Below are 11,817 nucleotides of genomic sequence, written 5' to 3'. Positions count from 1 at the left end.
TTGGCATCGTTGGATAGAGAATTGAAAACTCGATTCAGTCGTAACAACGTGAGTGAGGAAATTCGAATAGTTTTGGCCCAGAAAGCGAAATTTAAATATCAGACACTTAGTTGCAAGATTATGCCAAAATTCCATGTTTTGCGTCCCATTTTTGCACATTTCTCGGAGACAAAATGAGCAAGAACGCCCATTTGTACATCATTTTAGACAGAAATAAATGTAAATAAAAAATAAATAATAAACATATCTTCCAAACCCGTTTAGGTCTGAAGGTGGAATTTTCGGAACTTATGGACAAATCTTCAGGGCTTAGGCCTGCCAAAGCTCAATTTAATTGGAGCAACCGTTGATTTCCAGCCGACCTGTACAGATGTAGATGAAGAGTATTTCAATAATTTGAGGGTTGAACAGCAAATCGGGTCTTTGTGGCGGCTTTATTGCACTAGACCAACTCGAAATCCCCAGCCTTTCATATTCATTGGATTTTTGGCAATAATGCAACGAAAAAATGCACCTTTGAACCACAAGAACCATTCTGTTTGATTAATCTTGGGCGGTAAGATCGGCTGCTGTGTAAGATAAACCGGTGATTTATTGGGAATTTTTTAATTCATCACGCCTAGAAGAAGGATTCGGCATTTTATGGCCTGCTGGGGCTGTTTTTTCGGTTTCAGATCGCTGATCAAAGAAATCGGGCTCCAAGGGTTGCTAAAAATGCTGCACCAATCGATAATCTTCAGCAGCGTTGCCGCGTGGCGCGCCACTGGAAAACGTGTCAGGGGGGCAACGGCCTAGATTTTCCACGACACGGAAAACTCACCTTCGAATTTCACTGAATGTAAACGTTGCGATCAAAAGCCAATCAGGCCTTGCAAGGCGACATCCAGGAAGTCCCCAGTTAACAGCTATCTTTTTAAAGCCTGAGGACTTTTGCCTAAGCAGCGGCAGTTTGATGCATTTTTTTCACAAACTAGCTGGGGCTTCGGCTGCAACTTCATCAACTGCAGTATTCGCAAATGCTTCAAAAATCTTGGAGCCCAAGACAAAGCTGCTGTCTTAAGAAGGCCAGTGTCTCGTTCGCACTTTTGAAAATTCAAAAATCCTGCCTGATTGAGCAGACAAAGACAAACTCACAAGGTTGAATAGCGCAAAATCGTTGAAGTTTTTGAAATCGCGTTCAAAACTCGCCAAGTTTTAACCACAAGTAATTTAAGTTTCTGATTTTTCACTCTGGGGACTGAGAGAAACAAGCGGTTTTCTACATCGCATTTGCCTTCGGCTGTTCCACGTTTTTGCTATCGAAAGCTGGATTTTTTTAATTAAAAAAGGGCAAAAACTGGAAAATTTGAACACCAGTTTTATGGAAATTAATTTTTTTCTTCGCTTGCTGTTATGGGAATTGGATGCATTTTAACACTCCGGGCTTACACGGATTTAGGTAAACAATTACCCCCAGCAAAGAAAAAGTAAATAATTGTCGACTTTTAGCTTCTTCATTGGCCTCCTAGCTATTCATTAAAAGAGTTCTGAAGATATGGTGATATCCTTACATTAACCTGCTCTGTCCTTCTTTAAACGGTGCGGTAATGAAACTCCATTAAGCCGAAGCTATTCAGCATTAAATAACGCGGCATTAGAATGGATTAAATAATAAAAAATTGCAGATAATGGAAAATGAAATATTGCGTCTTTAGGGCACATTTTCCTGACCCAGTTTTCAACACACGGCCACTGATAATGGCACTAAACAGCAACTAACCGCGCACTTACTTTTGAAATTTTAACACCCAAAAGTCTCTTCTATCTGATCCCTTTAGCAACAAACCACTGAAGTAAATATTTATTGCTATTGCTGAAGCACACACTTTTTTAACGCTGAGACTGTCTGGAATTCTGTGTGGGCAAAATGATGCATATTTGAGGTCCAAAAAGTGTCCACCGGCTTGGACAAACACTTTGCGATAAGCGATCGCTAATAAATTAGTCAGGTTTGCGTGCTAATCGTATGGACTTTACCGCAAAAACTAACTTGTGTCTTAAATAACTAATTTACAGATAAAGTTGGTCAGCGCTCAACGGTCACCAAGTTGAAGGTATTTTGGTCACTCTTCTATTGATTGGTCTTGTATTGATCTAATTAACTCTAAAAATAGCCGGAAAAAACTTGGAATTTTAAGCAACTGCTTGGGGTATTGGGATTTTTCAGTTAAAAATTGTTTAGTTCCTTAAAGGCTTTCGCAATCAATGCAGATTCAGATGTTCACAGCGTTTCAGTTTCAAGCATGTGAAGCTGAAATTTGACCAGACAACTAAGAGAAAACTGCGATCTCGCTTTCAAAAAGCAACAACTGGTAGTTTTACCTATTTTCAGAACATATTTGACTCAAAAAATGCAGGAAGTTCCCCTAAAAACGCCCTGAATCTTGTATTTTTGCGGTTTAGTAAACCGAAGCCAATTAAATGCGAATTTTGAATAAAAGAAAGCAAATAATTTAAAACAGTTTCACATGATTGAAACAGAAACCACTTATTTATTGACCTTGTCAACAATTAGAAATTCTAGATAAGTGAAAGCATCTATTGATGCCAGCAAAACCAAATTTTCGGAAAACTGAAAGTATTAGGAGACAAAATGCGCATCTAAATAATATACGCAGTGTCACATTTAGGAAACATTAAAGTGACTATTTGAGTCGTCATTGGAAAAATAAGTTGTAAAACAATGGCAGTGCAAAGATTTATGAAAACCCAGCTGAAGTTTAAGTTTCGGGGCAAAATTAGCAAATTTTGAGGGCAATTTTGGACTGTTTGGCCCGTTGATAGATACTAGATGGTCACCCCTAAGCGCTTTTACAGGTGCCACGCAACAATGTTACCTAAGAGCTTTAAAAAATTGCTTAAAGGCCAAAAACAATTATTAAAAGACGCGCTTTAAAAGCTCCGTTGCCTGTAATGTGAGCATTTAAAGAAGAACAGTGGAAAGAAGTGAGAAAATAAAACAAATTGAGCAATTTCCCAAAAGAAATCAGCAAACAATTTGCCGCAAAAGCGCGTTCTTTTCCATAAAATTTGCCCCGGTTCTTCAGCTGTTGGCCAACTAATTGGATTGCTCCCAGCTTAATCCAAATAATGGCATTATATTGCCGGTAAAATCCATGTCACTAATTTGGATTAAAACACCTGCATTGAGAACAGAGATGGATATATGATAGAGCCCACCAGAAAAGGGGTCAATGTTTTGCATTGGGTTGAGCCAGCAAAAGGTCGCCCCATGGTTGTTTGGAGCTCGTCCATCTGCTACTAACCTTTAACGTCGAAAACCTAAGAAAACATATCTCCATTTTCGTTAAAATAATGCGAAAATCCAGTGTCTGTCACTTGTGTTGGTCACATTTTGATCGGTTCTAGCCGACATCATCTAGCAGCTGCCTACGCTACACTATCACGACGAGCACGCTCCTCTACGCGACTTTCGGGCCAGGATGGCACATTTTCTTCGGTTTTCCACTAATGTTCGTATTGTATTCCTGCACTATGAAACACTCTTAGTTTTTTCGCACCCACCCGCAGTGAGTTCTTCGGGGGTTGATGGCGAGGACGCATCGGCAGATTACGGAGCTGTTCGGCTACACGAGATTGCGTTGCAGGACGTCGCAGGAGTAAGGGCAGGCGTTTTGAAGGGTTGTAGTATTTTTCAGGGCAGGGCTCTAACCGGTTTTTGCCCCTTTTCTCGCCCAAATTCATCTAAGTCATACAAGCACTTGCTTGGTATATTTAAATTGCCCTCCAGTGTCACTTGCTGAAGCATTCCTGAGCATCCTGAAGTTGACCCAAGTATTTTGAAAAAGAGACTAAAGGAAAATGCCGATGAAGCAGAGAAATGAGGGAAAATATCCACGTTTGGCTCTAAAAAGTGTATTTTTTGTCACAAAGGAACATTGACTGGTAGAAGAGTGCAAATACAGAGATGGAAATCTAGTGAGAACTTGAAAAAAAGATCGTCAGTCCCTTTCCAGGCTGCTAAGATTGGCAACCCAACTTCCGGGTCCATTTTCATTGGCTGCCGAGTGGATTAAAGGAGGATTCTTTAGGAGTTAAATTAAAATCGAGACTAAAAGGAAATTACAAAAATAAACACACCCATTTTCATCCATTCCTCCAGAATTTCTTGAGAAAGTAGGAAGAACAGTCTAGGAAAAAACGCACATTTCATTCTTGAACGTGGATTTTTTGTCCATGAAAGAAACATCGACTAGTAGAAGAGAATGCAACACCGCAGCAGCAGGATTATAGAGATCAAACGCAACCACTTTTTGCTTGGTTTTACGCAATCGGCCACTTTGGTAGTCGGCAGGAGGTTGCAAATGCTACACCAACACGGTAAAGTTACGTTCCTGCGTTCCACATCAAAAGAAACATACGAAAAACACCAAAAACTTTGCTTTTTTTGCTTACGATTGAAGAGATTTGCAAATGTCTGATCACAGAGATTTTTGCGAAACGCACTAAATTCGCGAACTTGAACTCATTAAACAGGGGGTTGTAAATCTCTAATTTCTGCCGGAATTTTTTTGGTTTCTCCTACTTATTACTAGGTTTAGAATTAGGCTTTAGTCCTTTATTGCTTGGCTTAAGATGGTCTTCTGAAAACATTCTTTACTTGACTTACAACTGTTAAAAAACGCCAAACTACCACAGCGGAGTTTATTCAATTTTTCCAAAAATTTTCATAAGAGGCGAACTTTTGCGAATTAATTTGGAACGAACTGAATCGGGCATGGTTCGATCTATGAGTGCTGAAAGTTTCGTTTTGGCACCATCATCAGGGAATTCGTTAGAATTTTTTGGGTTTCAACCATTTTTGCAAAAATTGCCATAACAAGCCCATTTAGCGGTAAATTTCCAAAGAACTGGAAGCGATAAAGTTTTCAATTTTTTATGGTTTTACAGACTCGGGCCGGTTTCATCAGCGCTGAAAGTTTCGTTTTATAACCATGATCAGGTAAAGCGCCAGAATTTTTTAGTTTGGTCCATTGTTGCAACACTTAGCAAAATAAGCTCGTTTTTAAGACTCATTTTGAGAGAAACTAACAGAGACAAGCTTTCGAATTTTATACCGTTTTAAAGATACGAAAGTGTTTGATAAGAGGTGAAAATTTCGTGTTTGCACCACCATCAGGTAATTAGTTTAAAAAATTTTTGTTTCACTAATTTGCTGAAAAGTTGGCTTACTTTAAAGAGTCAACTTCAGACTCACTAAGACGGAAACAGATTGGATATTTACATCAAATAAAAAATCGATGGCGAACAAATTCCAGCTACAAACCGACTTGAAAGTGAATAAAAGAACCACTCGCACTCTAAATGAGCTGAAACTCAACTGTAAAACACAAAATATTAGTAAAAATTTGAGCTTTTCCTGGAAAATGAGGTTGTTTTGGTTCTGACGTACATACTTTTATTCTACGATTCCACAGCTGAATGATTCTAAATGCTACTGTATGTTTTTTTCTCGTCTTATAGTTTTTAAAAGGCCATGGAAATTCTGTTTTTTCTCTTCTCTTTTCTTCGGTTTATTCAAATATGTTTCAAAGACTTTTTTGTTGGCCACTAAAATGGAAATGTTTTCAATTCTTTTCTGATCTTCATTGGTGTTTTTGCTTGATTTTGCCGTGACTTTTAACCCCTCGGAATAAAAAATTGTACTGATAAGCTTCTGGATTTCTTGAATTCTAACGAAAAAGCTCAGTTTTGGACTTCAGTTGGCTTTCTTCACTTTGGAAATCTTCTGGTCTGAAATTGCCTCAGAACCAGGATGTTTCTGAACCACTGAGGAGATTCAGAATTTATTTTTGAGCAATTTACCTCAAAACCAAGGAAAACATCAACTAGTAAATGGGAAAACAAAAACCTTTCGAAAAAACGAATTTATTTTCAAGAAAAGTCATAAATGGGTTAAACTAATTAGGTCCATAACAACTTCTTCCAGCTGAAGTTGGGTTCATTCCTTCTCTCCATCAATTCCTTGATACGTTTGTTGTGTCTTTTCCTTTCGCATGCTTTGGTTGCAATCAAACGTGAGCCAATTGTCTGAATATTAAGGTTTTTCCTCCATTATCTGCAATGGAAATCCGGGCCTGAACGAACAGAGCATGGTGGAAGTTAGAGCGCGCGCACCGGAAACTCCGGCCATCCGGAGTTGCTTCTCCGGTCATTCATGTTTTCCAATGCCGCACTAGGGCAAACACGCATACGGACCGCATTAATTTCAAACTACCCTAATTATGGGGCTGCTGCTTAATTTTGCCTCGCCGTTCACTGTTTTGAGCGCTAAATTGTGGCATTCGAATCCCTCAATCTAACTCAACTAGAGCTGGAGGAAGAAAAAATGTTTTTCCCTTTGAAAAATTCACGCTTCTTGCTCTAAATAGCGGTTTTATTTTGCAAAAAACACACTTTTTTGGTAACTGGCCTAAATAATCAGTGGCCCACAGCGACATCTAGAATAGTAAAGTGAAGAGGGCAATTCTGGAAAGATCGGCTCTGGAAATCGATGCTCCGGGTTTCCAGAGATCGAGCGCCCTTTTCGCTTTCAACCGACACAAGTAGGTGGCTCTGGCTGTGATGGATAGAGGCTCACAAGCCTTAGAGTAATCTAGTATAGGGAATAAAATGATATTTTCAATGCTGCAAACTTCAACATTTTTAACTCTTTTAGATTAAATTTATTGAAGGTTTTTGATTGAATTTAACATTTTTCTTTCGTTCTGAGGTACGCGGTTTTAAGCTTGAAATTTCCTTGAACTCTTCACGTTTTTGCTCCTAATTTTTTAGAGATTATAAATGCAAAGACAAGCACTTGAGATGGTCGACCTGTGAAGTCGATAAAATGGAAAAATACAACTTTTGCTGAAATACGCGGTTGTAAACTGAAACTGTTGCGCATTTTTGCTTCAAACTTTTTAAACGACGCAAATTTTGTCAAAGCCTCATTAGTTAAAAATGTTCTTCTCCTGCTCTATTTAGAACTGAACCAAAATTTTGTCAGCATTTCTAAGAAACGCGGCTGTTAACTGCAACTTTTCCTTATTTGTGCACAATTTTGCTTTTAACTTTTGAAAGGTCGCAAATTTCTGCTGAAACCTCTTAAGAAACAACCAGAATTTCAAATGCTCTATCAGAAAATGATTGCGATCAAAAAGGAATTCGCAATCGTTCCTGATAGACGCGGTTGTAGACTGGAACTTTTTCTTAATTTTGCACATTTTTGCCTCAAACTTCGCTGCAAACAATAGGGTTTGAAAAACTTCATAAATTTTTCACTGAAAAGGCACTTTTTCCAACGCTTAATCCACGCGTTGCGAAAGAAACGAAGTCGCAATTCTTCAAAATTTTTTAGGACTTCTTGGTTGATGGCACTGCCTGTTGTAGATAATAAATAGGAATAAAGTTACCCCAACCGATGGAAACTTGCGAATAAAATGCTAATTTCAGTGGTAAAATGCTCAAAAAAGTTGCAACCTACAATTTTCAGACGATTTTAAATCCCCTGCTGAACTGCCCAGACATGAAAGCAACAGGGAGTTTACCGAAAATCTCCTTTGCCGAACTAATTTCTGAACTTTCAAAGGCAAATAACTGGCACACTGCTGTAATTAAAGTTGGCTGAAATTTCGAAACCACCTTTAGCGAATTGGAAGATCATCGATAGTGTATCTAATTAGGAACTTAAACAAAATTGGCGCCTTCCAGCAAAGGGAATTCACTTTAAATGTGAGTTTTCGAATAATTTTCAAATACAGGCCCCGACAAGCTGGAGGAGTTTTCAAATCCCCATTAAAGCCGGATTAGATTCCAGTCAAGGATGAAATTTGACGATAAAAACGCCGATAATTAGCATACTGGGGACGGAAAATCCTGCCTAAGGCGCCTACCGACATGCATCAGAATACAGAAACGTGTATGAATACGAGTTGCGATTTCTGTTGCTGTATTCTGTTGCATGCCTGTATGCGCTTTAATAAAAAAAACTCTTCGCAGTTTGTTCGCTAGTCATAAACCATTATTTCGATGATAAAGCCTATCCGCTGGCGCTATAAACTCTAGACTCTCTAGGTGGAAAAACAACAATAGGCTAAAGCATTAAGCTTGAATACACTAATTAATCCTTTCTAAGCGCATTAGGACTCGCTCGAGACACTAAGTGTTTTATCTTTACATTTCCGGCTCACTGACTAACTGATTTTCCATATGTTGAGCATTAATAGGCGTTTAACTTATGATCGTTTCACTGCCAATTGACCGATTCCGTCTCAGTTGTATGGAAATTTCATTACTCGGGCAATTTCTTCAGCTGGCAAATGTTTACGGCACGCAAAGCTCATCAATATCTGCAAATGTTTAATAATTAATTGCGCTTGATGGATAGTCCCACTTCAAATGGGTGGCAGCAGTTTCGTGGCCATCCATTTGGTTTAACTCATAACAAATTTAACTGGACGGACCGGGCAAGCCAGGAAATGTAGCGAATGATTCATTGCTTAGCAATATTGAACCCCGATTTGGCTAAAAGACATCTTTTCCTCTCAGCAAAGCTGCTGAATTTTGCAAAACGTTTCATTTCTTTCGCGTTTATCCCGTAAAAGGCGAATAATCGATAAAGCCAAACAAATTGTTGGCCCTTTGCAAAGTTTCCGTCTATAAATTGAAGGAGAGCCCGACCAGAGCTTACGAGCTTATTTTGATAAATTCCCCGATAAATCAACCGCGAAAATTGCACACTTTCATTACTTTTAATTTCACGTAAGGTGAACGAAACTGGTCATTTACATGCAAGGTTTACTGTCCACGAAACCAGAGTTTATTGCCGCCCTCTAACAGATTTCCATTCGCCATCCGGGGCTTTGTTTTCTATGAAAATCCGATAAATTTTCCCTTCAAGATGTTACGAATTCGCCACCCTTAGGCCGACGTTTTGAGCTGATTTGAATGCTAACAAGGGTCAGTGAGAGATGTTCGATTGAGCCTCTATTGTCAACCTCAGTTCGCTTCGTTGCGAATCTGATGTCACATTTCCTAGTGCCTAGTTTGAATGATAAGCCCTTAATGTACCGCACAACAGTTTAGGGAAATCGACACTGGCTTTGGACCTTTTTATTGACGCCCAAATAGCATGATTATAATGGGGGGGACAAGGCAGGGCCATAAATGTGTGTACCAGAACGAGAGAAACGCTCTTAAGTGGGTGGAGTAACGCGTAGCCAATCACCGTGTGGGTGAATCGGATGGGGTCGGGGCTCCGCCCCTAGTGTCGATTCGCTTCGGTGTGGTGCTCGTTTCTCTTTTCAATGCAGGAAAATGGTGGGCTGCTTTGTTCCACTCATGGTAGAACAAATTGGTTTGGAAAATTCGGGTTTTAATTTGCTGGTTGAACCGAAATGAGGACGCATTTGCGAACAGTAAATCACAAATAAAAAACGTATTTTAGCATAGTTTTGTTTCTTCTTTGATCCGAATTATTTGAGTTTGAGTGAAACATATTTTAGAAATTATGATCTGGACTCCAACAGCGTAAGGTCTAATGAAGAGGAAAAATTACATTTAATTATGTTAAACTGAAGAAAGGCAGGTTTCGTGCTTCCATTTTCCAGTTTTCCATGCTTCTTTTTTAGTGCGGCTTCGAGTACCTACTTTTCATTTTTATAACCAGCAGAGATAATCAGAATCAAGAGGTTTAAAAATACATTCATAGATGGCAAAATTGAGAAAAAATGGTGAAAAATTACATTCAGAACAGTGTTTTTGAAGCTGGTACAGCGGATAAAGAGAAAATATTACCAAAAGAAAATAAGAAAAACATGTCATGCTTTTAATGTTTTCTTTTCAAACGGGTAATTTTTGTATCTTTTTCTGTAACTTAGACGAAAATTTGCAACTTCTAGAGAAGCCGTCTCCCATTGTCTACATTTTTAATTAACCGACGACAATAATTAATTTTTTGCATCTGCATTTCGAATTTCAAAGCTGGAAAGTTCCATGCTGAAACACTGCAACTGGAAAATTAGAAGTCAAATCCGACAGCAGACAAAGCATTCTTAAGCTAATTCATCTTCCCAGCAACCATTGACAAAACTCAATACAAAAGCAAAATATTCCCTTTTGTAGTTTGTGCTTTTATAGCTAACAGCTAGTTGTTCATTAAGTTGGCGATTTACCCGAAGTGACTTCCATTGCGCTTGAGAAGCGTATTTTTTCAACTCAAGTGGCTCTAAATGATCATTATAGTTAATGAAAAGGTTGGCCCTTTTAAATGGACTTCCATTGCTTGAAACTGGTGGATTTTGGGCCATGGAAAACGGATTGGAGCACACCACCTCTGAAGACGCAAAGCACTCGAGCTTGCGAAACGTCCGAAGTAATGAAGTAGATCGCACTAAACCCGGTTTTGGCAAATTTATGGCATACCGCACAATATTTGTCAATAAATGGATGAGTATCGTATAGAAATCATGCTAATCCGGGCCCTTTTATTCGGTGTCTCGTCCGCTCCAACACTCCAGTGCTAATTCAAACCTTAACGAGGGTCTATGGAGCCGGAATCCAGCCGTTTTCACCTTAGAGAGAATAATTATTTCCGAATTTAATGGAATAACTTACGGAAAGTATCTGACTTGTTCGAACGAAAAAAAACCCATAGAGTTTTGATGGCAAGTGATCGCAAAAAACACAATTTTTCAGCGAGCGGAGTGGCTTTAGACCCCAATTTTGCAAAAGTCGATTTTGGAGTATGGGAATGATATTCGCGTGTTTAGTGTTGCATCTTTAATCTTCTGGTTCTTCCAGAATCTTCCACTTTAATCGGGGCATTAAATATATTTAAAAAATGAAGGTTTGGAGGTTTAAAGATCAAAAACTTACATGATATCTCCAATTTTAAGGCGGGTTTGTATAAGGGCGCAGCTCTTATGATCCGAAGTGGTAACTGCCGCTCTTCGCCTTCTCGCGTATCTGCTGACTGGTACGGCTCCATCCTCCCACTTGATGGCTGGAGAGGATCCTCTCCTCCTTGACATGTGGCGACCTGCCACTCCTCCCAACATTCTTCAACAAAGAGACAAAATCAGTCAAAGACGGAATCAAAAAAGGAATTTTCTCATATCTATCAGCTACTCATGCATGAAGTTGGCTCGCTTCTGAACTCCATACATCTGCAGTCACTGGCGGAATCTCAATCAATATCAGCGCAAAATTGGCATATATGAAAAACTGGATTTTTTAGTACAGTTTCGGTTGAAAGTGACAAAGTGAACCGGCAAACGATACGCGCAAACCGAGTGGTTTCGGTATATCGAAACATTTTATTTTTAGTGTTGAGTAAATATTTGGACTTTAAATAATCCAACAAATGTTCGTTGAGCCGAACCAAATGAGTTTTCGAGTGTATTTATTGTTCCTGTAGGTGTTGGTCTGATTTATTTCTTTTTTAGTAGGAAAATAATTATTTGCCCGCGTTAATCACACGTGATTTTCCAGTTTATTGAGTATTAAATAATTTAACTTTTACATTAGTATGTCCGTGTTTCAGGATTATAAACGTTGGAAACTCGCTCGATACGCCATCATCGACCACAAAGAGGCAATTGGTTGTAGTTTCAATCGCACCCACTGCCAATGCAGGCTTTGGTGGCATTTGCTAATATAACAGGAGCCTCTAATTTTAAGAAGTGAGCCAATTAGGTGATCCTCAATTTTACGTAGATATAGCCTTTATTGAATTATTTTAATTCAATAATAATCTAGCCCTCAGTTGGTCTAGCT

The 11,817-nt window shown here is 38.9% G+C and overlaps 1 protein-coding gene across 7 annotated transcripts in view; it reads right to left on the bottom strand.

The window, feature by feature from the left end:
- Positions 1 to 11,817, bottom strand: part of LOC109540220 (voltage-dependent calcium channel type A subunit alpha-1) — a 60,977-nt gene that overhangs the window by 44,960 nt on the left and 4,200 nt on the right. For all 7 annotated transcript variants that reach the window (XM_048668139.1, XM_048668140.1, XM_048668137.1 and 4 more), the window contains exon 2: positions 10,918 to 11,100. In XM_048668139.1, coding sequence (XP_048524096.1) covers positions 10,918 to 11,100 — 183 coding nt within the window. The remainder of the gene's footprint in view (positions 1 to 10,917; positions 11,101 to 11,817) is intronic.

Source organism: Dendroctonus ponderosae, unplaced genomic scaffold (genome assembly GCF_020466585.1).
Source record: "Dendroctonus ponderosae isolate FM_Combo_2020 unplaced genomic scaffold, Dpon_F_20191213v2 Dpon_F_20191213_7, whole genome shotgun sequence".
NCBI classification, from domain to species: Eukaryota; Metazoa; Arthropoda; class Insecta; order Coleoptera; family Curculionidae; genus Dendroctonus; species Dendroctonus ponderosae.
This window is presented reverse-complemented; position numbering and strand designations above follow the sequence as displayed.